The sequence below is a fragment of the Pipistrellus hanaki genome, assembly GCF_964339955.1.
Source record: "Pipistrellus hanaki genome assembly, chromosome: 9".
Taxonomy (NCBI): Eukaryota; Metazoa; Chordata; class Mammalia; order Chiroptera; family Vespertilionidae; genus Pipistrellus; species Pipistrellus hanaki.
In genome coordinates, this window is record NC_140511.1 from 63,662,421 (window position 1) to 63,687,572 (window position 25,152).

The following is a 25,152-nucleotide window of genomic DNA, read 5'->3' on the forward strand; positions in this document are numbered from 1 at the left end:
AGTCCCATCCGGGACTCTCGGTGTGTTGTAGGGAATGACAGGCCCCAGGAAAATGCCAATGTCCTAGGGAATCTTCCGCAAGTGACACTAGTCGGCACCAATTGACTCCCTCCTTCCCGGCAGCCGGTCCCTCCTCCCCGGCCGGCCTGGCGGGGCGGTGACGCTACGCGGCGGCGGCTGATGCGCTAGGTGTGCGGCGCTCCGGCGGCGACGGCGGCTCTCGTAGGCGGTTCCGGTTGTGTGTCTCGGGGCGGTGGTAGCTCATGGCGGCGACGGAGCTGAGAGGAGTGGTGGGCCCGGGCCCGGCAGCCATTGCAGCTCCGGGCGGCGGCGGCACCGGTCCCCCGGTGGTGGGAAGCGGAGGCGGCCGCGGAGACTCGGCGCCAGGCTCTGGGGCCGCGCCGGGCACTGTCGCCACGTCGTCTGCGAGCGGCCCGGGCCCCGGGGCCGCCGGGGCAGTGGCGGCGGCAGGCCCAGCCCCAGTACCTTCGGCCGGGGGCTCGGGGGGCTCGGGCAGCTCCGGCGCTGGGGGTTCGGGCTCGGCTCGAGAAGGCTGGCTCTTCAAATGGACCAATTATATCAAAGGCTACCAGCGGCGTTGGTTCGTACTGAGCAACGGGCTACTGAGCTACTACAGGTAACTGCTTCCGGGGCGCTGTCCCCCTGCTTCAGCCCACCTTCCCTCGCCGCCGCCCTCTCCCGCTGGCCCCGCGGCCAAGGTCGCCCCAGGCCCCTTTCCGTCACCTGCGCGCATTGACAGTCCGCGACCTGAGCCCACCGTCACGGAGAGTGCATGCCCCACAACTTACCCCTCTACCTGGATCGCCCAGCCTCCGTGCCATACCTCCCCCCTCGGCCCCTGGCCTTCCCATTATGTTTCCACCAGCACGTGGGTGCAATGATTAATTCTGCACGAAGATGCTGTTGTAGGAGCCAAGGGGCACCGCTCCCAAGGAACTTAGCGTAAAAGTCCCAGGGTTTAGCTTTAGCTGTCTATGCCCAGTCTCCAGATTTCAAGGTTATTAGCAGCCCTTGATGTACCCGCCGTTGCTCTCTCCACATTCAGGCACAAGGACAGACAGGGTGGCCTCCATCCCTGTCTTCCTTATCTCTCCAAGACTTTGTTTTCTCCTTCTAGACAGACAGCGCAGAATGAAGTGCACGCCAGTACTCCTTTTATTTTTGCTTGCCCCACCTCCTCCCGTGAGAATGATTAAGTTTTCCATCCAGTAATATTTCTGGGGTCTCTGGCTAGTTTGGTTTCAGCTTTTTTTTTTTTTTTTTTTTTTTAAAGAATGTCTTTGGTATGGTTACTTCTGTTCAACAATGTACGTTGTATATATTTATGGTCACAGTCTTGCCATAACCTAGCATGTTTTTGGCTACTCATGTTACTATAGATAGAGGGGTTAAGATACCGGATTTGGGGACAGGGCATAAACATTTTCTGAGGGCTAGACAGTTTGGATAGGTGTTTTATGTACAGTATTTCATTGGCTCCCAACAACCTGGGAATTAGGAGATATTTCCATCTTCCTGATGAGGAAACAGACTTGTGTAGCTTGAGCAACCTTCCCAAAGTCTTGAGGAGTCAGGATTTGAAACTAGTTCTGTTCACACCAACGTAACCCAAAACCCAGGTTAGTATTACATGAATCAGATACAGAGATAATTAAGTATCAATAGAAACTAAGTTTATAGCTCATGGTTACTATGTTTACTTTATTCAAAATGTATAAAAGTCTCCTTTAAGGGAGACTCTGCTTAGTGTAATGGCATTTCTAACTGAAATACTTTTATGAATACCATCTTATTTGGGACACAGAGCGCTGCTGTTAAGAGCAGCTCACTCTGTTTCTTTTCCTCCGCCAGTAGACATTCTGCCACCAGGAGAGTTAGGGTGAATCTCTTCCATTAACTCTATTGTATTGGCCCTTAGAGAATTTTTAGGGGAAATCGAATGTGGGAGTTGGAGGGTTAGTTGGAGTTAGAAACAGTGGAAAATGCCTTAGTGCCTACTCACTGCTTAAGCGACATTAATTGTAACCAGTTGTGTATATTATTTGCATTATTATATTCAGCATTAATTTTAATTTTAACCTCTTCTAATTACTTATCTAGGATTTAAGGTTAGTACCTAAATTTAAAAAAAATAAAAAATTTGGTTTGCTCCAAAGCTTTTCCCCTACTCAAATTCATGTTTATCTATTAAGCTTATTATTAGCCCTGGCCAGTGTGGCTCAGTTGGTTGAATGTCCTCCCATGCACTGAGGGGTCACTGGTTGGATTTCCGGTCAGGGCACATACCCAGGTTGTGGGCTCCATCCCTGGTTGGGGTGGGACTGTACAGGAGGCAACTAGTCAATCTCTCTCTCTCTCTCTCTCTCTCTCTCTCTCTCTCTCCTTTCATTTCTCTCTAAAATGGATAAAAACATATTTAAAAAAGTAAACTGACCATCATTTTAATGTTCAATTGGTTCAAATCCTAATTTGGCTTGTAAGTCACTGTTAACACTGATTCCCCATTTTCAAAAGTTGTGTACCAGCCGAGGGTCTTAGTGTATGATCATTTTTCCTCATCCAAGTTCTTACCAGATCCACTTTCCCAGCCAGTTGATTCTTTGATCAGAACCAGTTTTGATCAATATTGATCTTGATTTGAACATTAATAACTTAATGTGTTCTCTTCATTTACTTGTAACCACTTTTAACTTCTCTCCTTCAAGAGCTAGTGAGTGGTACCTGTCAGAGCAAAGATAAAACTTGTTCCAAAACATACTAAACCACATGTTGGGAACTATGCCATGGGCCTGTCCTTGCCAGCTAAGATAGTCCCACCCACAAATCAACCAAGCAACAGGATCCAGAGTTATCAAGTCTATGCATTACCCTCAAAATCACATTGAAATACTTCCGGCCAAATATGTTGGTTGTCTATTCTACCTAATAGAGTCCTTCCAGTCCCCATCTTCCTAGAGTTGTTTGGCTAAGTTGTCATTCCTCTTCCTTTTCTTGCCTCCAAAACCTGTCATTTCCCATATGTGCCTTTTAAGAGAGACTGTTTTCTTTTTAACTGAGATCCTGTTCTTCCTAGACCTGTCCTCTGATGAACTGTCCTAAGAGGCTTTGGTAACACCACTTGCCTCTTTTTATGTATCCTGTCCTTCCTTACATACTTAGTTACACAGATGGCCAGTTATTTAAAACCAAATGTAGAGTCCCAGCTCTCCCAGACACATCATGACAGGCCCATGGTATTAGTTTTCCTGGCTAGCTTCTAGAGATGGAGTTACTGTTTCAACTGGCCTTTTCAGGGAAGAACTTTCTAGCTAGAAAATATCACCTAATATTGTAGTACCTGTAGTACCCTGCAAGTAATTTTTTTCCAGTATCACCTAATATTGTAGTACCTGTAGTACCCTGCAGATAATTTTTTTTTCCAGCTTTGATAATCATGTATGACCATTGGTCTATTTTTCCAAACTCAAGAGCCCTGAGGTCAAGGCTACCTTACTCCCAAGATTTCTTTGTATTTTTGAAACTGCTACAGACTTTATATAATTCGAGAAACTTTGTATATATATATAATTGATTTCAGAGAGGAAGGTAAGGGAGAGAGAAACAAAAGCATTAATGATGAGAGTCATTGATTGGCTGCCTCCTGCACGCCCCCCACTGGGGATCGAGCCTGCAACTTGGGCATGTGCCCTTGACCAGAATCGGACCCAGAACCTTTCAGTCGGCAGGCAATGCTCTGTCCACTGAGCCAAACCTGCTAGGGCGAGAAATTTCTTTAGTTCATGAAGATGAACAGGCAGAGATTCTAGGAAGTGACTTGTGAAAAGTACCAACACATTGTGAGGAATGAGGTAGAAGGTCCAAGTAGCACCTTACAAGTAGAAAGCAAGGGTGAGCGTACTGTCAGCTGTGGGTCTGTAATTTGGCCTGCATTATTCATAATGTAACTGAAGCTTGGGGGAGGGGGAGGGGAGGGAAAAATAGAAAAAACAGGGATTCATGTTACAGTGTGGCAGGTGCAGAGGATGGAAAGTGGCCAAGTCCGTTGAGGACCCCCCCCCCCCCCCCCCCCCCCCGGCCATCCCATACAGCATTTGTGCATTTGAGGATGAAAAACCAGTTTCATGTGACACACTGAACAATAGGGAATCTATATTCCTAAGAACAGGAAAACAACTTTCTCAAACACACCTAGTAATCACTTTCTGGGGATGGGTGTGTGTCGTTTTTGGCTTGCAAGAGATTCTGGGTGTGCCAGGTGTGTGTGGCCGCTTGGCTCCGGTGAAAGGGAAATGGCTCCGCCTTGCACTGTGGCAGTTGGCAAAGGACTTTGACCTCTTTATGCTCCAAGTTGGTCAGGGAAAACCGCGGTCTCAACAGGCAGGTCCCTGGGCATAGCCAGCAGGTGATGGGGAAATTAGCACAGTCCACGCTGTACACCCAGTTGTGTAGCAGCTTGATAGCTCATGTGAAGTCTCTTGTAGCTTGTTGTCAGCAAGCAGTGCTGTAAAGTTCAAAAGTTAGTCTATGAATAGAACTGTCAGTAGAGATGGGGAAAAATTTTACACCCAGCTCTCTTTGAGAGCAGATTTGCTGAATCTTTTCTAGCTATTAATAGGGTAGCTTAGGAGTTTCCACCAGTAGAGGTCAGTGGGCCTTAGGAAAGAACTTAGCAGAGGAAGATTAGACCACCTGGTGATTCTTTTATGATTATTTTGTCTTTTCTTCCACAGAAAACTATTTATTCCTACTTTATATCATTTGAGCTAGAGTCAATATTTAATACTCTAATCATGTACGTGTGCCTTACACTTCTGCAGTACAATTCTAAGCAGTGTGATAGGTCTCATTTAGGCTGAGCTACAGTTTGAGGGGAGGGGGGATTGTTCAGTGCATGTAAAATGCATGAATTATAATTACACTTTCTAAATAAAAAGTAATTCCTACTTGGAAAAGGGCATGAGGGAACTTCTTGGGGAGATGGAAATATTTTACATTTTGGTTGTGGAGGTGCTTACACAGTTATGTACATTGTCAAAACTCACTGAATCATATAGTTAAAATTGCTGAATTTATAGTTTGTCCTTAAACTATAGTGAAGCCTCTTTTTAAACCAGCTAAGGGTGAGAGGAACCGCAGAGCAATACAATCTGACTCAGAAACAATACTTGGGCTCTGAAAGGAAATCCCTGTTTCTTGAATTTCAGGGATCCATTTAAGGGAAATATTAGAATTTGCTCCTTTTGGGACTATTTTCAAAAGTTATGAGAAGAAATAGAATTGATCAAGGACAAACCACCCACAGCTTTTTACTTAGCATGTCTTCGCCTCGTTATTGCAGGTCAAAGGCAGAAATGAGACATACATGCCGTGGTACCATCAACCTGGCCACAGCCAACATCACGGTGGAGGACTCCTGCAACTTCATCATCTCCAATGGAGGTGCTCAGACCTACCATCTGAAGGCCAGCTCGGAAGTGGAGCGGCAGCGCTGGGTGACAGCCCTGGAACTGGCCAAGGCCAAGGCTGTGAAGATGCTGGCAGAATCAGGTGGGGAGCAGAGGACACTGTGTCAGGGAAACTGTTCATTTGTCTGTCTTACACACAAACCTTATTTTATCTCTCATTGTCATTTAATTATCAACTATCACCTACATGTCTCAGGTACATCATGCAGTGTTTCTCCTGGAGAGATAGTTTTCAAGTGAGGCCAGTTCTGCCTTACAGGGGTCACTCGGCAATGCCTGGAGCCATTTTCTTGTCCCAGATGAGGGGTGGTGGTGGCTATTGGCCTGTTGTGAGTAGAGGCCAGGGAGGCCGCTAAAGCCCCTGCAATGCAGAGGACAGCCACCCACAACAAAGAGTTAGTTATCTGGCCAAAATGTCAGTATTGCTGAGGTTGAGGTTTATGACCTACAGGCATAAACAGTTATTCTTTTGCTTTTATTTTTTTTTATTTTTTTTTATTTTTTATTTTTTTTTTTAGTTTCATAACAAATTTTTTTTTTTTTTTTTTTTTTATTAAATCAATCTTTATTGTTCATATTATTACAAAGGTTCCTCTTTTCTTCCCCCCTCCACCAGGTTCCCACCCCACCCTCTGCCCCCTCCCCATCCCCCATTGTCCTCATCCATAGGTGCACAGTTTATGTTCAGTCTCTTCCTCCCTCCCTTTCCCCGATAGTAAATCCCTTTTCAGATAGTAAATCTGTTACTTAGCATTTTCTCATATCAATAATACCTCCACATGCCCAATGATACACTTCACACAAAAGACATTTCCAAATAGGTCAACCAGCCTCATCCAGGCCCCACCCAAGGCACTCACAGATCAGCACCCCAGCGCTATACTAACTCAACACATCCAGATCTAAGCCTTCATCACTTGATTCAGCAGACCCTCAAGTTCCCGCAAAAGTTTCCAGCCATGTCTGAGAGGCAGCTGTGGGCAGGTACAGGCGAGGAGCGAGCTGTTTCAGGCCTGGCTGCTCCGGGCCTGGCCTCTGTTGCTCTGGTTCGTTCCACAACCAGCTGCTCCGGGTCTGGTCACTGCCGCTCCCGACCTAGTTGCTCTGGACTTGGCTGTTGCTGCTACAGGCCTGGCCGCACCCGACCCGGCTGCTCTGGGACCGGTTGCTCCGGTCCCGGCCGCTCCGGGCCTGGCCGCTCCCAGCCTGACAGCCGCTGCTCCGGGCCTGGCTGCTCCCAGCCTGGCAGCCATTGCTCCTGGCCTGGCCGCACCAGACCCGGCTGCTCCGGGCCTGGCCGCTCCCAGCCTGGCAGCTGCTGCTCCGGATCTGGCCGCTCCCAGCCTGGCAGCCGCTGCTCCGGGCCTGGCCGCACCAGACCCGGCTGCTCCGGGCCTGACCGCTCCCAGCCTGGCAGCCGCTGCTCCTGGCCTGGCCGCACCAGACCCGGCTGCTCCGGGCCTGGCCGCTCCCAGCCTGGCAGCCGCTGCTCCGGGCCTGGCCGCACCAGACCCGGCTGCTCCGGGCCTGGCCGCTCCCAGCCTGGCAGCCGCTGCTCCGGGCCTGGCCGCTCCCAGCCTGGCAGCCGCTGCTCCGGGCCTGGCCGCACCAGACCCGGCTGCTCCGGGCCTGGCCGCTCCCAGCCTGGCAGCCGCTGCTCCGGGCCTGGCCGCACCAGACCCGGCTGCTCCGGGCCTGGCCGCTCCCAGCCTGGCAGCCGCTGCTTCGGGCCTGGCCGCACCAGACCCGGCTGCTCCGGGCCTGGCCGCTCCCAGCCTGGCAGCTGCTGCTCCGGGCCTGGCCGCTCCCAGCCTGGCAGCCGCTGCTCCTGGCCTGGCCGCACCAGACCCGGCTGCTCCGGGCCTGGCCGCTCCCAGCCTGGCAGTCGCTGCTCCGGGCCTGGCCGCACCAGACCCGGCTGTTCCGGGCCTGGCCGCTCCCAGCCTGGCAGCTGTTGCTCTGGGCCTGGCCGCTCCCAGCCTGGCAGCCGCTGCTCCGGGCCTGGCCACACCAGACCCAGCTGCTCCGGACCTGGCTGCTCCCAGCCTGGCAGCTGCTGCTCCGGGCCTGGCCGCTCCCAGCCTGGCAGCCGCTGCTCCAGGCCTGGCCACACCAGACCCAGCTGCTCCGGGCCTGGCCGCTCCCAGCCTGGCCGCCGCTGCTCCGGGCCTGGCCGCACCCGACCCGGCTGCTCCGAGCCTGGCCGCTCCCAGCCTGGATGCTCCGTGCTTGGCTACTGCTGTTCTGGGCCTAGCTGCTCCCAACCCGGCTGCTCTGGGCCGGGCTTCTCCGGGCCCAGCCACTCCGTGTCTGGGTGTTCCTGGACTGGCCACCCTGGGCTTGGCCGCCTCTGCCTCAGGCCTGGCTGCCACTGCCCCAGGTCTGGCTGCTCCAGTGCTGGCCGTTGATGCTCTTGTTCTGGCTGCTGCTGCTCTGGGGCCTGGCCACTGCTGCTCCAGGCCCAGCTGCCACTGCCTTGTGCCTGGCCACTCTAGGCCTGGTCGCCGCTGTTCCAACATTCTGTCCCTTTTTTCTCTTTTTTTTTTTCTTTTTTTAAAAAAAAAACAAAACGCATTTATGTTGCAATGTTGGCTGGTGCGTTGAGTTCTGACGTAGTCTTTGATTTTTCAAGATCTTCTTTGTATTCTTTCTTAAGTAATTTTACTATCATTTGCTCTCACTTGATTTCTTCACATTGAGAACTTCTTTGGTTTCTTCCTCCTTGTCCTGGGAGCTCAGCAGGTTGGCCTGTGGCACCCCTTTGTTCTCCGCGGGCTCCCGCGCTGCTCCAGTCTGTTGCCGGGGTCGGCGCCGCCCAGGAAGTAGCCCCCGTCCTTGGCTCCGTTGCCAGCGCTCAGCAGTCGAAGGCTCAGGGGCACCCCCCCCACTGGGGGCCCCGTCGCCCGGCTCCTTGCTGGCGCCCGGCTGGCCGGTGTCCGGCAGGGGCTCCTGCTCCTCGTGGCGTTCCTCCAGTCTGGAGCTTTCTTTCTTCCTCCCACTAGGGGAGTCCAGGATCAGAGTCAACAGACTGTCCTCTGCGCACAGTGTGCGCGACTCCGGGGGCTCGGCCTTTCGCCGCGCTCCCAGGACTCCACCTCACAGCTCCGTCTCCCCCTGCCGGAGCCTGGGTCCCCAGGGACTGGCCCAGACCTGGAGTTCGTGGCGGTCTGGACTGAGGCTCAGAGCTGCCGCCGGAGGCTTTGTTTCTTCCGGCTAGGGTAATCCAGCATCAGAGTCAACATTCAGTCCTCTGCGCGCCATGTGCGCGCGACTCCGGGGGCCCCGCATTTCGCCGTCCCCCGGGATTGTCTCCCCCTGCCGGAGCCTGGGTCCCCAGGGTCTGGCACATAACTTGGGGCTCAGCGCTGCCGGTTCGGGGGTTCAGCCCAGGCTGGGGGTTCTATTTCCTTCCTGCTAGGGAACGCCAGGCAGCACCCAGCCCTCTCCTCCTCTCCGGCTGCGACCTCTCCGCGCGCGCGTGCGTGCGAGCGCGCAGCATGTCTCCGTACCTTAGGCTTTTTTTCAGCTCCTCTGATTTTCCTTCTGGTTTTCTCCCTCCTTCCTATTGTAGAGTTTTCAGTCAGTCGACTACCTGTAGCTCTGGGCAATGTCCACTCTACATTTTAGTTGTATTCCCTTGAAATTGTTGTGAGCTGCTGCGGCTAGGTGTATACCCGAGCAGCCATCTTGGATCCTCTCCTATTCTTTTGCTTTTAATGCCAATTGACTACCTTACAATTATGAGAAATGATTATTTTATTGCTAGATCAGTCTTAGGATTATTACAACTCACAATTTGTATTTACCTTACTTTTTATTTTCTCCTGACATCTCCTTAACTATTTGTTAGTGGAGTTGAAACAAGCTTCATAGACTGCCAAAAATCATTTTATGTGATATTTTCTATGAAACATCTTCATTTTGCTACCTTAGTTTCACTGAAAAAGAGCAATCTGATTGTGTTCGTATTTTTTCTTCAAGGAAAATGGTAGGATTTCCCCCATAGATGTTGGCAGTTAGCTAACCAAGATGGTCATCTGCTGACTTGCTGACTTGTGTTCATCTGTTGTTTTTCTTATCCCCTATCATATCCCATACCATATTTATTATCTACGAGGCAGTGAAAGGAAAGTTCACTGCTTTGTAAACATTCTGGTAACAGGCTATGTTTTCATCTTGGCCCTGCCTCTCTGCCTAGCAGTTGCGTCAGGTCTTTCCTCACTTCTTTCGTTTTGATTTTAATGCTGATGTTTGGCCCCCTGCCCAAAAGAGGTGCCACTGCTGGAGAAACACTTTGCAGTTACAAAAGTGTTAAGTACAGAGCTGGTAGTGAGAGGTACAACTTAGCTGTCTGCTTGACTTATTATTGGAAAGTCATTGAACAGAAGACCTTGCGTTGATTTCAGTGCAATGTGGCTATAATGTCAGAAAAGATAATTTTTTAATCTCCTCCTCCTCTTCAGGAAAGACAAATAAAATGATGAATCTTTTGTTTATAAGGAGCTAGACTGTGATTCTTAACCCATGTCATACAGGGCCTACCGAACACCTAACAAGTGATAGTGGATTTGCAGTAATAATTAGCTGGGGCTGGATTGGGACCCTCGTGTTAAAGTATAAAGGCTCAGTAATTCATACCTAACCCCAGGAGCCAGTTAGCTTTTCCATCCTGACCTCTAGGTTTTTGAGACTTCAGTGTGCATCAGAATTACCTGGGGTGCTTATTCGAAGTGCAAGTTTCTGGACCTTACCTCTCACTAGCCAAATCAGAGTCCCTGGGGGTGGAGCCAGTGGAGTACACCTGTAAGAACTCCAGGTGTTTGTGATGCAAGTGGGCTGTGGAACACACTGTAGAGAAGTCTGGTGCTGCCGAGTGGTCAGAACCCACAATGGGAGGAGTGTCCGTTTTGGTTGTGGGCAGAGTTGGCAGTGTTCAGGCTCTCACTCCTGGGCCTGGAATCATGTAAGTTTACCTTTTGCTTCTGCAGATGAGTCAGGAGATGAAGAGTCTGTCTCACAAACTGACAAGACAGAGCTGCAGAATACCCTTCGGACATTGTCCAGCAAAGTTGAGGACCTGAGCACATGCAATGACCTGATAGCCAAGCATGGCACCGCTCTGCAGCGCTCCCTCAGTGAGCTGGAGTCCCTGAGGCTGCCTGCTGAGAGCAACGAAAAGATCAAGCAGGTCAACGAACGGGCCACACTCTTCAGGATCACATCCAATGCCATGATCAACGTAAGTGCAGATGGTATCCTATGTAGCTTTTTTATTCTTTCCCTCTTTCAAAATGTAATTCTTCCAAAACGCCAGGAAATTGTAATTGATAAAGCACAGGACATTAGGTCCTGCTTTGCTGCTCAGGGATTTAAGTTAAATTGTTTGTTGTATGAAATAGAACAGGGTGCACAGATGGGATGACTCTGCTCAAATGGTCAGGAGGATGCTGCTCCAGCCTGGGAGTTAGCTAGGAGTCCATAGTTCCATCCCTGTTTCTGGCACCAGCAGGACATCTGATGGTGATGTTAATTGCATCCTTTAATCTCTGGATTGCGGTTTTATTTATTTTGAGCTAGTTCTATCTGTTGGAACTAAAAGATCTTATGGGCCCTTCCACTATCAAGTTCTTTGAGCTTTAAGTTGGAGTCTGATCCCTATGTTGCTAATGTATTCTGACCCACGGTGTGGTAAATGGGAGTTGATCAAGTGAGAGTTTTATAATTCTGGTTATTCCATCTTTACTCCTTGATTTTAGTTGGTAATACAGTAACACTCAGCTTTGGGCACTTTGGTTTAAAAAGAAGGGCCTACCGCTTTGCTTTCTCATGACTTCTGTCTTGGTGGCTGTTGCTGGTTTGGGGTACTTCTGCTGCTTGGCTGCAAGGCTCTAGATAAAGCCAAAGCCTCATGGGAATTAGTGATATTATTTCAGATCCTGGGGAATCGGTATGAAATGAATACTTGGTTTAAACAGTGCTGTTTTTCCTCTACTGGTAACTGATTCTCACCTGGCAGGTTGTTCTAGCAGTTTCAACTTGAAAACAAACCCTAACAGACATTTCATAATGTAAGTGAGAAGGGGACTTTGTGAGAAAAGGCTTATGCAGGCTTGTTGGGGTTTTTTTTTCCTTACCTTATTAAATAGGATGAAATTACTTCACTAGGGCCAGATTTTCCCTTGTTGGGGGAGTGATAATAAGACTTACTAAAACTATTGTGGCTCCTAGAGATCAAAGGTCTTCCCTGTGACAAAGGGGAAGTTTAATTTTTCTCATCTTCAGAGCTCTGACTCACAGAAGGTAGAAAGGACAGTTGTTTTGTCCACTGCAGGAAGGTCAGTTGTCTCCAGGACTCTGCTCATCAGCACTAATGCTGTGTTTCTCATGCGTAGTCGTGTGCTCATTCTCCAGACTGTGGCATTTCTTTCTTTTCTTTCTTTTTTTTTTTTTTTTAATATATTTTTATTGATTTTACACAGAGAGGAATTGAGAGGGATAGAGAGTTAGAAACGTCGATGAGAGAGAAACATCGACAAGCTGCCTCTTGCCCACCCCCCACTGGGGATGTGCCCGCAACCAATGTACATGAAGACTGTGGCATTTCTTAATGACTGCCTGCTCTTTTGGTCCTCATAAGTCCTCCAGGCCAATTAATAGTGAATCAGTAATAGAACAGCTCAGGACTCAAGTCTCCTGGTAGTGAATGTCACCTCTTATCCTTATCAGGTGAACATCCTACTCCATGATAATTTTTTTCTACTCTAGATGTGAAAAATTTGCTAAATAAAACATCTCTTGATTGATAATTTCTCATAAAACTAAAAATTTAGCTTGGACATTACTCTTGAAACCATGCTCATCTTTGTTCCTCAGGGCAGTTCTTCCCTAAGTTGTGATTGCTTGGGAGTCAGAGGGAAGTTGTGTCTTATTCTGTTCTCTCCTACTGCGCTGCCTGTACCCCTCTCATAGCTGGTTATTGCTTAAAATGTGTTTTTTCCCCCCTGTCTTATTTTCTTTATACCTTTTAGGTGATGGTGGCAAGGCCTATAGTGTAATGTGATTGTTGGAAATTATAGTCCTAGCACATTACATCCCTAAAGGTCTTTTTACTCAATTTTGTAGACTGTAACTTTTTTTTTTTTTCCCTACCAAAGTGAATCTAAGCAGGGGAGTAAGTTTGACACTAGTATATCCATTTGCTAATTCAGTGGACATCTATTTTGTATCATCTGTCTTCTAGGCACTATGCTAAAGGATAAAACAGATGTGGGAATATGTAAAACTTTAGACAATAAAAAAATAAAACACAGATGTGGGTGTGGTACCTGTCCTAAGGAATATAACTTTCTGATGAGGGGACAGAGAAGTTACCAGATCAGTAGGACGGTGCCAAGGAATGACAGAAGTGAGCACAGGCTGCTGATATAGCACATAGAATTTAAAATTCAGCTGAATTCTGGAAGACCAAAGAGTGCCTGCCTGTGAAAAAAGGCAATTAGCCTGGCTAACATGAGCAGTGACCTATGAATCAGGAGGTCATGGTTTGATCCCTGGTTGGGGCACATGCCCAGGTTGTGGGCTCTTTCTCCAGTAGGGGACATGCAGGAGGCATCCTATTAGTGATTCTCTCTCATCATTGATGTTTCTCTCTCTCCCTCTCCCTCCCTCTCTAAAGTCAATAAAATATATTTTAAAAAAAAGAAAAAGAAAAAAGGCAATTAAATCCAGCTTCCTTGGTTAACTATATAGCCTGGGCAACCTACTTCTTCTGTAACCTCAATTCCTTTTTGGTAACTGATGACTGTACTAGGAAACTGCTCACAAGGTTGTTGAAAGGCCTTTATCAGATAACTAGGGGCCCAGTGCTCGAATTAGTGCACCTTGAAAGGAACTGTGGGCTGCAGGGCTGCAGTGAGCATGGATGGGTCTCGACCCATCCTCTGTGCCCCCACTGGGCCCCTCCTGCTGTGGTACTGGGCCATCTACCTGCAGCAGTTGCAGGTGTTGGCAGCAGGTGCGAGCGCCCGTCAGGAGCATGGGAGCAAAGAATTTTTAGTAACTGCCAAAGGCTCACCCCAGTGACAGCAACCAGTGCCCCCCCTTGGTCTGGTGCCCCTGCTCACTTGCACCATCCTACCACAGCCAAACCCTGACATGTTCTGCACTCTGTTACCTGCTGATGATGCCTTCCATGTTCTGCGTGCATTCCCTGGTGGTCAGCGCACATCATAGCGACTGGTTGTTCAGTGGTTCTGCTGTTCGGTCTAATTGCATATTAGGGTCATATATATATATGTTGATATAAAGTGTTCAGCAAATGTCTGATATAATTGTGTCTCACTAGATTTTAGTTGTGATCAATATCTTTAAAGGGAAGTGAAAGAGAACAGTTGATCCAGGTAGAGATGTGGCATAAGCAGATCCCTCCTTCTCTCCCAAAGTCTGGGAACTGCTGGTAATTGACTGTTAGTGGAGCAAGTTGCAGCTAGAGATGAGGCTGGAAAGGAATTGAGTGTGGAAAAGGGATAGGGTGCAGATTATACTAAATGGTTTTGGTAGTAGTGCATTAAAAGAGGGTAAGATCAATTTTGGTGCAGGCTTAGTATAATAGCTAACACCTTATTGAATGCTTACTGTAAGCCATAAGTTTCTAAATGCTTTATATATAAAGCTACAACTCTTTAACCACTGAACTGCCATGATATTTTGAATTTAATTAAAAAAGGTCTGCTGCTTGCGTCTAGATGCTTAAGGCATACAAATAGTTAAGGTAGTTACTGTTGTTACTCTCTATTTACAGATGAGGAAGATGAAGCACAGAGAGGTTAAATTACTTGCCCAAAATTCCATAGCTAGATAGTGAGATGGAGCTGTGATTAGAGTTCCAACCACCCAACTCTAGTGTATGTACTGCCTCTGAGTATGGAGGATGGAAAGAAGTGTGAAATTCCAGAAACATTAAAGAAGAATCGATAGGACTAGATAATTGGATATGGGAGGAACTAAAAATTCAAAATCAAGTATACATTTTGGTTTTCTGGCTTGGGTACGTGGAAGGGCCCTGGAACTATTGTGCCATGGGACACACCAAGGGAGAAGCAGAGTCATAAAGGTAACATAGTGAGTTCACTTTGGGACCCACAGATTTTGAGATTACTTTGAGCCACTGAATAGGCAACTGGATATTCTGGTCTGAAAGCTCCATGAGCACAGAGCTGAAATTACTGATTTCACAGTCATTGAGCCTAGAGGCAATAATCAAAACCATGGATGGAGAAATTTTATTTACCTTATAGTTTCTCTAGAACAGGGCATTTAGTTTTAAGAATACATTGCTTTATTTATTTACTAAGCAAACTAGGAGCTGAAGATAAGTATATGTATTAACCGTAAATTGTGTCTTCAAGTTGTGTATGATCCATCTGGAGACATTGCACATCAGTCATGCGGCTGCTGTGGCTAGTGAAGAACAGAGGTGTATGCCAAGTGCTGTGGAAATGTACAGAAGATACTGGCTGCTTAAGTGACTGGGGGTGAGGGAGGGTCACAGAAGAAAAATGTTGCCGTAAATCTGAAACAATGAAGAGGTCTTGGCCAAGTAGAGAAAGGGGGTAGGAGAGGGCATTCTAAGCACAGTGAATAGCATATGCTATGATAGGTAGGCAGGCCTGAAAGAAATATGTTGCTCCAGGAAATAGTGATTCCACGGAGGGTGCAGGAGTCTGGCGAAGAGGATATAAAAAGCAGGTGGTAGCCCTACTATGAAGGTCCTTTACATTCATAACCAGTGGTTTTGATTTGGTCCCAGTACCAGCAGGAAGCCAATGATCTGATCAGATTTGTGTTTTATCTCTAGAGCCTTCCTTTGATTCCTCGGGTAGGCATCTAATTTTATGGTCAGTTGTTTCTCTTAGTGATAAAAATAAAAACAGAGTCAGTTTCCCCATATTTGGTCAATTCAGTGCAGATTTTCTACTCTCATTGTCTGAATTCTTCAGCTTTAGGTGACTTGGGTTTAATGAAGAATTTATTAAAAACAGTCCTATGCTTTTCCTTTTCTTTCAGTCGATAAACTTTTTTTTTGGTGTAGTTCACATAGTTGCCCTCTGTGATGTTGCCACAAATACTTTGTCTAAGTTTACTGCTCCCTTGGCATTTGGTTGGTCCTCATGACCAGGAAAATATGAAAGAACCGTGACAACCATGCTCATTTTGTTTTCTGGAGTCGACCTTCATTGCCTCATGGAGCTGTCTGTCCCTGCTACTGGGGAATAACAGGGAAAGTCTCTCTGTAATCTGCCTGTGAAGTTCCCAGAATGGGTTCACAGGGCCTGAGGGGTATCTCTGACTAGTTGAGTGATACTTATTAACTCTTTTCCCCTACAGGCTTGCAGAGATTTTCTTATGTTAGCCCAGACCCATAGTAAAAAATGGCAGAAGTCACTGCAGTATGAGCGAGACCAGCGGATCCGACTGGAGGAGACCTTGGAGCAGCTGGCAAAGCAGCATAATCACCTGGAGAGGGCTTTCCGAGGAGCCACGGTGCTGCCGGCACACCCTTCTGGCAGTGCGGGTCCAGGAAAAGGTAAGACGCTGGGCCTCTGGGTGGCTTGTTCTGAGCGGAGCCAGGGTATTTTTTGAAGTTGGTAGAAGAACTCCAAATTCTCCGGAATCAGTGACGCATGTGAAATGCAATTGGTGCCATGGATTTCTTCTGTCTCTTCCACTGCTTTCTACCATTTATTGCTTTGTTTGTGACCTGTATTTAAAATCCTGCTGCACCAAGTTTTGACCAAAGTAATTAAACAAGGCTTTTCTCCTTACAGATCAGTGCTGCTCTGGCAAAGGAGACATGAGTGATGAGGATGATGAGAATGAATTTTTTGATGCTCCTGAGATCATCACCATGCCTGAAAATTTGGGCCACAAGTAAGTTATCTTTGATCCTGACAAGAATGAACGTATCTGACCATCCACAGGTTAGAAATGCTTCAAGGGGAGTATCATACTGAGATCTAGGACCCTTTCTTTGAGTAAGTGGAAAACTGTTAGCTTTTTTACCTGACCAGGTTGTCCAGAGATGTTTAAATTCATACATATTTTATTCTACGTGTCATTCGATCACCCATTAATAAGTTGGTGCAGCATGCTTAGCATTCTGCTTTGTAAAGACATGGCGAGGACCAAACTCTAGTTCTGGTCTTTGTTCTAATTCTCATACATTTCCCATCCGTGTAGACGTACTGGCAGCAACATCAGTGGAGCCAGCAGTGACATCAGCCTTGATGAACAGGTAACTCTTATTTGGGAGTTATCTGAAGTGAGGGACTTGAGGTGTGATTCTCAAGGATTTGCTTGTAAAGCACCAAGAGAAACAGAAAAAGTACTGATTGTTGTTGTTTTTTTAGAAATACTTTTTAGCATGGGGGAAGGGAAGGTTATAATACTGGGTTTCTGTTCTTTGTGGGAGATTGAATGGCTTTGTTTTGTTCTTAGTACAAGCATCAGCTGGAAGAGACCAAGAAGGAAAAGAGAACTAAAATACCATACAAACCCAACTATAGCCTCAATCTGTGGAGCATCATGAAGAACTGCATTGGAAAAGAACTCTCTAAGATCCCCATGCCGGTGAGGTTCTCATACCAGGCTTCACTGGAAGGGAGCTGCTGTTACGGCCCCTCCCATAGCTGTGGCAGTCTGTGCATGGCCTTTGTTATTACCCTTTGTCCCTTATTGTGATCTGCTTCAGTGTGGGCTGTGGATCTGGTGTGTTCCAGATCACCTAGAATCAGATACATTGGGTCAGTAGTTTCTTTAAGAGCAGATTCCTATGCTAGCCATGCAAAGATAATAGTCTCTATTTTCAAAATGTACGTGGTTTAAAGGAGACAAGCATGAAGATATTTTCTATGATAGTGTTGTTTCAAGGACTGTGCATACAAATGTTTGGGGAGCATAGAAACAAAAGCAGTTCAACCAAGCAGGTGAGGACCATTGCCATGGTGTTTGGGCTGATCTCCCTGCCTCCAGTCACACCCTCCTCCAGTCTGTCCACACTGTTGTCAACGTGATCTTTTTGTTGACTATTTGGTCATGACACTTTTTAGCTGAAAATCCTTCACTAAATCTCTATGGCTTTGAGAGTAGACCAGATTCCTTCGTGGGCTTGCTACTTCCTCCCTGAGGACGGGCTGTGCCCGCACATCAGGTATTCTGGTCATTGGGCATTCCCTTCAGGTACTCAGAGACATCTTGTCTTTTCCTGTGGGGCATTTGCACACACTGCTCTTTCTGCTTGAAATTTCAGCAGCTTTCAACCCACCTTTGCCACTTTTTTTTTCTTTTTCTAAATACCCTTTTCTTCAGGATTTAGCACAGCTTCATCTATACATCTGTTTAGGATGAGATGTTACCTCTCCTGTGCTTTAGGTTCCATCGTTTATGTCTGAGCAGTGGATATCACTTGCTTGTTTAAATTTATTAGAATGACATTGGTTAATAAGATTATATAAATTTCTGTTTTTATGTTTTTAAATGATTGAAAAAATCAAAAGGATAATTTTTTATAACGTGGTAATTAATTTAGATGTTAATGTCCATAAAGTTTTATAGGAACACTGAGACACTCATTCGATTGCTTCTTGTGGCTGCTTTTGCCCTACAAGAACAGAGTTGAATGATTGTGACAGAGGCCATATGGCCCTCAAAGCCTAAATATTTATTATTTCACCTTTTACAGAAAGAGCCTGGCCAACCCTGCCTTAAACAAATATTAGCTTAATTCATTGTCATGTGAAAGTCCAGAAGTGGGTGGCTCAGGGCTGGTACTGTGCTCTGCAATGTCCAGACCAGGCTTTTTCAGTACTCTTGCTCTGCTGCTTATGGCCTCCATTTCTAGATCCTAAGTGACTGCTCTAGTGTGGGCCTTCAGGATCTCATTCCAGCCAGCAGGAAGGGAAGAAAAGAAGGGCTTCCTCCTGAAAATTGCATAAACACTTGCACTTCAATCTCTTTGGCCAGAACTTAGTTATGTGGCCACAGCTAGCTGGGGAAGAGGCTGGCAGTGAAGACTATTTTTGGTGACATCACTTGCAGCGGAGAGTGGCTGCAGGTTCTACCCATATCCAGGCACATAACATACAGAAATACAGAAAGCATTCTCCTCCCCTCGTGGGGCTTATGGACCAGTGACCATGGACTGCGTTCCTCATGGGCAGAGACTGTGTCTTATTGTCTTTGTAACCTTGATTCTTCTCCAGTACCTAGCACATAACACTGTTTAGCAAATGTTGAAGTGGATAGTTAACTGGGTCTTGGAAAACAAATAAATTTATATGTAAGTGGGTAGAATTTCTGTTAGGAAAAATGTTGACTTGCCCTAACCGGTTTCCCTCAGTGGATAGAGCATCGGCCTGTGGACTCAAGGGTCCCAGGTTCGATTCTAGTCAAGGGCATGTACCTTGGTTGTGGGCACATGCCCAATAGGGGGTGTGCAGGAGGCAGCTGATTGATGTTTCTCTCTTATTGACTTTTCTAACTCTCCCTCTCCCTTCCTCTCTATTAAAATATATATATATATATATATATATATATATATATATATATATATATATATATTGACCTCCAGAAAAGTCCTTGAGTAAGCACCCTGAAGAAACAAAATAACTGGTTCCCTGGGGGCTGGTGCCTTGAAGGAAGCGCCTTGGGAAGGTGCGCTGGAAAGGCAGGTCTCCACAGCCTTAGAAACCGTGCTTAGAAACCACTTCCGAGTGCAGGTGACCTCCCGTCCTCCTTTACCATTAGTTCCTTGTTGACTTTGGCACTAGGAATGTGCAGTTCTATACCTGTTTGCCTCCAGGTCTAGTCCTCGCCCTGCCCTGCCCTGCCCTGTGCTGTGTCACAGAAAAGCTGATCCCTTTAGGATGTTTCTCAGGCTTCCGTGTCTGTGGCACGGAAGCTCCACCGGTGCCAGGCACCAGGAGGAGTTTGGAGTAGGGAGAAAGGGAAAAACTCCAAGGTACTTACAGAGGTCTTAGCTTCTGCCGATGCCTCGGGCTCTGGGCCACAGTAATACCACTGCTTTTCTCTGTCCCTGCTGTTACTCAGCTCCAGATTGTCTTTTTGGGATTCCCAACTCTCCATCAGCTATATAGCCAGTTCTCTGCTTCCTTCCACTTAAAATTTACAGATTTGGCCGAAACCGGTTTGGCTCAGTGGATAGAGTGTCGGTCTGGGGACTGGAAGGTCCCAGGTTCGATTCCGGTCAAGGGCATGTACATTGGTTGCGGGCACATCCCCGGTAGGGGACGTGCAGGAGGCAACTGGTCGATGTTTCTCTCTCATTGATGTTTCTAGCTCTCTATCTCTCTCCCTTCCTCTCTGTGAAAAATCAATAAAATATATTTTTAAAAAAATAAAAATAAAAATAAAATTCACAGATTCGTTTGTTTTTCTATTAGGCCTCCGAGGGATAAAATGACCAATATAAAAAGCTTGGCACTTTTAGGGACACTATGGTTCTAAGAACAGTTGAAAAGCAGTGATAGCTTAAGGATGCAATATTCTAGTCCCAGGCACCCTTCAGTTGTCTTTTAACCACTTGGAGAGGACACCACCCACCCCCAGTTCTGAATATTAGTGTCACCCGAAATTCTGCCAATGAGAAATTTCATTGGCATAGTTAACCAGCACCCTCTGTAAAAAAAAAAAAAAAAAAGAAAAAAAGAAAAAGAAAAGAAAGAAAAAGAAAAAGCCTCTGAAGATGCAACTTCTGTCAGTATGTCACTCCTCTTGGTGTGCATGTTTCTTGTCACGATGCTCTTCTGTCAGGGCCAACAGAGTGGTTTTGGAGAGTGGTGCTATTTTGTTGAGAGAGGATAGATTCTACTTCCTGTAAGAGCAGTGTTCTAATGTTGGTCCCAGGGCTCTGTCTTCATTGGGAAATTTTCACAGAGAAATGCTTGGTATATTCCTCTGAGAAAAAGCAGGTTCTAGTATACTACCTAGACATGTACAAATACATAGAAACAATATAAAACTATTAATGGTTATTAAATAATGGTTATCATTGGCTGATGGCATTTCAGGTAAATTTTTTTCCTTATGTAATTTTCAAAAAAATACATTTTCATTTCAGAGAGGAAGGGAGAGGGAGAGAGAGAAATATCAGTGATAGGAGAGAATCATTAATGGGCTGCCTCCTACATGCCCCCTACTAGGGGTTGAGCCCACAACCTGGGTATGTGCCCTTGCCCGGTATCAAACCCAGGACCTTTCAGTCCATAGGCCAACTCTCTACCCACTGAGCCAAACTAGCTTGGGCTTCATATGTAATTTTAAAATTACAAGATGTTTTATAATTGGGAGGACAGTAAATAGGGGAGTCTGGCTTAGGAATTGGCAGGTAGGAGGCTTGGCAAAGATGAAAAAGAGATGGACTGTCAGAAAAAAAGTGTTTTGGTTTAACAGAAATGTTGCTGTAGGCCAGCTCCAGTCACTAGAAGGAATTTTTATTCCTTCCTCTGTTCCCTGGACTCGGAACTCCAGCTAGTGATATCCAGGCCTATTCAGCTGTATTACAGATTAAGTAAACTTTATGGGCTAGCCTAGAAGCTGAAACTGTTTTGTGTGTGTGTGTGTGTGTGTGTGTGTGTGTGTGTGTGTGTGTATAGATAGCATTTTAAAAAATAACTGTAATCTTAAATCCCAGTCAATTTAGACAGTAATGCTATTTTTAAGGGGGAGAGTCGGAAGACTGTCTCTTTTGTTCCCTTCTCTACACCCAGTGTAGAGCGGTCTGACACACATGAGAGCTCCATAAATACTTGTGGAATGAGTAAGTGAATGCTTCGGTGAATGAACATCTGTCTTCTCCCCAACAGAAATACATAGATACTCAGTGGTTGAGTGCCCTGAGTTTTGGAAAGGTAGAAACATGGCCTACTCTTAGCCTCATTTTTGGACCCATTCCAGGTCCAAAAAACCAACTGTCCAGCCTCAGGGCTAAGAAGTCAGAATCCTGGCCTGATGAAGAACTGAACCAATACTTAGCGATCATCTGGTCCAGGATTAAAAGCTAACTTTAGTAATGTTTTCGTTTCACTAGCCAAGACTTGCCTGTTCTTGAAAATTACTATCCTTTCTTTCCTCCCTCAACAATGTTAAATATCCAATTTCCTCTCTGGTGCTAAAATACATTTTCTCTTTTATTCATTCATTACCTATTTGATGATAGTCTTCTGTGTGAGGCACTGGTAACTGCATATGCAGGGATGAACAGAGGAGGCATGGTTCCCATCTCAAAGAGTTGATAGTAAATGAAAAGGTGGTGTATACTACTCACTGACATGAACAGTTGACTAGGGAGAATGGATTGCTTCCAGGTTAGATCCTAGAGTTGCTCTACCGAGCAAAGGCCTCTTCCCTTCCTAGTGATTTGCTTATCACCATGACAACTCAGTATGTTTCTCCACCTGCAGAAAAATTAATCTGTCTTCGATAGATGTGTGGGCAAAGTTTTTATATCTGTTCTCTCCTGACAGGTAAACTTTAATGAGCCCTTATCCATGCTTCAGCGCCTTACTGAAGATCTGGAATACCATGAGCTGTTAGATCGAGCTGCAAAATGTGAAAACTCTCTAGAACAGCTCTGTTATGTTGCAGCTTTCACCGTGTCTTCCTACTCCACTACTGTCTTCCGTACTAGCAAGCCATTCAACCCACTCCTTGGGGAGACTTTTGAACTAGACCGATTAGAAGAGAATGGGTACCAATCCCTCTGTGAGCAGGTAAAGGTGCTTCAGGGCAGTGACACGTTTTCTTTTTTAAGAAAGTCATGATTTGTTGGTTGCCCCTTCCCACCCCCCTACTCCCCTGGTGGTGTGTTGGCAGAAATTTGAGTCCCTGTCATCCCACACTGCCTTCTTTTCCTCAGGCTTCTACGCTGGTATGGGTGTAAAAATGGCAAGTATGAATTTCAGGTGTTCACCACCAGTTACTAGGCAATGTCTTCTCCTCCTTTCTTCTTTAATTTGAATCACTGATTTCTTCAAGGTGAGTCATCATCCCCCGGCTGCTGCACACCATGCTGAGTCCAAAAATGGCTGGACGTTGCGTCAGGAAATCAAAATCACCAGCAAGTTTCGAGGCAAATATCTCTCCATTATGCCCCTTGGTAAGGCTACCATTTTTGTAATAACTAGTGCTCCTGGCATGGTAGAGTCTGGTTTGGTTCCTGAACCTTATTGCTATCCCTACGCAGATCATTTAACTTCTCAGCTGCTGATTGAGTGAGGAGGCATGAGGCTTTAAGGATCTATCCAATTATACATTTTTTGACTTCTTAACTATATTTAATGCAGCTTTAAGTATTCTTTTAAAGAATATAAATTCTAAACATACAAAAAAATCTCTTAACTGGTGTTTTCTCTTATTACCTAACAATTGAGTTCTCTCTATAAATAAAAAATATTGAGACTACATGGTTAGGTTTCTCAGCTATTTCCTCCCCCCCCCCCCCCCCCCCCCTCTCCTCCTCTCCTCTCCTTTCTACCCTCTCTTCCTCTATCAGATGGGTAGGATATAATTATATAAAGGCAGACTTCCAGGTAAGAGGAAACTTTCTTTCTTTTTTTCTTTTTTTAATTCTCATTCAAGGATGTTTTTCCATTGATTTTCAGAGAGAGTGGAAAGGAGGGGGAAAGTCAGAGAGACATTGATGTAAGAGAGACTCAACAATTGGTTGCATTTCTGCATGCACCCAGACCAGGGCCGGGGATTAAGCTTGCAACCACAGTACATGCCCTTGACTGGTATTGAACCTGGGACACTGCAGTTCTTGGGCCTTTGCTCTATTCACTGAGCCAAACCGACTAAGGCAGGGAATTTTATTTTTAAAAGATCCATAATCTAGCCAGTTTGGCTCAGTGGATAGAATGCCGGCCTATGGACCAAAGGGTCCTAGGTTAGATTCCCGTCAAGGGCACATACCTCCATTGCAGGCTCCTCCTCGGCCTGGGCCTTGATCGGGGCTCATGCAGGAGGCAAGCAGTCGATGTGTTTCTTTCACATCCATATTTCTTTCTGTCTCTTACCCTCCCTTCGACTCTAAAAATCAATGGAAAAATATCCTTGAGTGAAGATTAAAAACACACACACACACAACATGAAAGATCCTATTGGATTACAAGTTAATTTTGCACCAAGATCAAGAAGATCACACCTGGGAATAGGAATCCTGATATACAGTGTTAGGATTTTTAGGGGAAATGAAGCAAAAATTCTCGATATGCTGCTGAACTGAGCAGCCCACGTTTGGCTATGTGTGTACTGAAGAGCAAATGCTAATCTGCATAAAAAGAAGCACAAAGCAGGCAGAAAGAAACCAAATAGCTCTCTGAAGTCAGTTGACAGTACCTGCCTGAGCTCCTATGGCTTTCTGTGTCCTGGTTTCGTATTCCAGGAAGCCTGGCTGCAGTGTTTGATTAGTGCACTGCAATCATCTTTAAAACATATATATATGGGTTAGGGTTAGGGTTAGGGTTAGGGTTAGGGAATATATATATATTATATAAGAAATATATATATATTTCTTATTTCAGAGAGGAAGGGAGAGAAACATCAGTGATAAGAGAGAATCATTGATTGGCTGCCTCCTGCTTACCCCCTACTGGGGATTGAGCCTGCAACCCAAGTACATGCCTTTGACTGGAATTGAACCTGAGACTTTTCAGTCCGCAGGCGGAGGCTCTATCCACTGAGCCAAATCAGATGGGGCAGCAATCGTCTTTTTAATGAGTTCCTTTTCTCCCAGAAACAGTAAATATGACAGATATAGTGAAAACTAGAAATTAGCCAGGGAAAAAAATAGGAATGTTTATAATTACAAAAGGAGAAAAGAAGCTGGAGTGTTAATTGTGTTATTTCATGCTTAATATGCAAAAGGCTCGTAGATGAAAAGGAGACTAAGCACTTTTGGTCTTGATCTTTACTGAGGACCTTTAAAAAGGTTCTAATTGCTTAATTATTTTTGAAGCTAATAATTTTAGAAGCATTAAGAGTAGTAAATACCTGGGATATTCACACCTAATTTTCAGAACGAGGGTCATATTGTAATAGAACTTTTCACCTGCTAGGCCCCTTGAGGATCTCCAAACGTATTATATTTAATTTTTAAGGAGGGTCATGTGTACATTTAAAAAAAAATAGGAATAGACCAGCTGGCATGGCTGAGTGATTGAGCATCGACCCATGAACCAGAGGGTCACTATTTAATTCCTGGTCAGGGCACATACCTGGGTTGGGGCTGGATCCCCAGTGGGGTATATAGGAGGCAGCTTATCAATGATTCTCTCTCATCAATGATGTTTCTCTCTCTTGCCCTCTTCTTTCCTCTCTGAAATCAATAAAAATATCTTTTTTAAAAATCCCCTTCTTTTCCCTTTTATCCATTCTCCCAATTTCTAAGTGTTTTGTTTTTTATTAGAGTGTTTAATCAACTTAAATTTATTATAAGTACTGATCAGGTATGGCTTACACCCACTATTTGGTATATTTTTTGTACATTCTATGTCTTTTTTGTTCCTCTATTCCTCCATTAGTACCTTTTTGTATTAAGTAGATATTTTTAAAATTTATCATTTTGGTTTCCTTGTTATTTATTTTACTG

General features: G+C 45.7%; 1 protein-coding gene across 1 annotated transcript in view; it reads left to right on the top strand.

Moving 5' to 3' along the window:
• The window catches only part of OSBP (oxysterol binding protein), a 37,765-nt gene continuing 12,613 nt past the window's right edge, over window positions 1–25,152 (top strand). Inside the window, exons 1-9 of the mRNA XM_084893738.1 lie at window positions 1–637; window positions 5,360–5,568; window positions 10,475–10,725; window positions 15,873–16,071; window positions 16,313–16,415; window positions 16,725–16,779; window positions 16,983–17,114; window positions 22,028–22,273; window positions 22,539–22,659. Coding sequence (XP_084749864.1) covers window positions 264–637; window positions 5,360–5,568; window positions 10,475–10,725; window positions 15,873–16,071; window positions 16,313–16,415; window positions 16,725–16,779; window positions 16,983–17,114; window positions 22,028–22,273; window positions 22,539–22,659 — 1,690 coding nt within the window. The 5' untranslated portion in view covers window positions 1–263. The remainder of the gene's footprint in view (window positions 638–5,359; window positions 5,569–10,474; window positions 10,726–15,872; window positions 16,072–16,312; window positions 16,416–16,724; window positions 16,780–16,982; window positions 17,115–22,027; window positions 22,274–22,538; window positions 22,660–25,152) is intronic.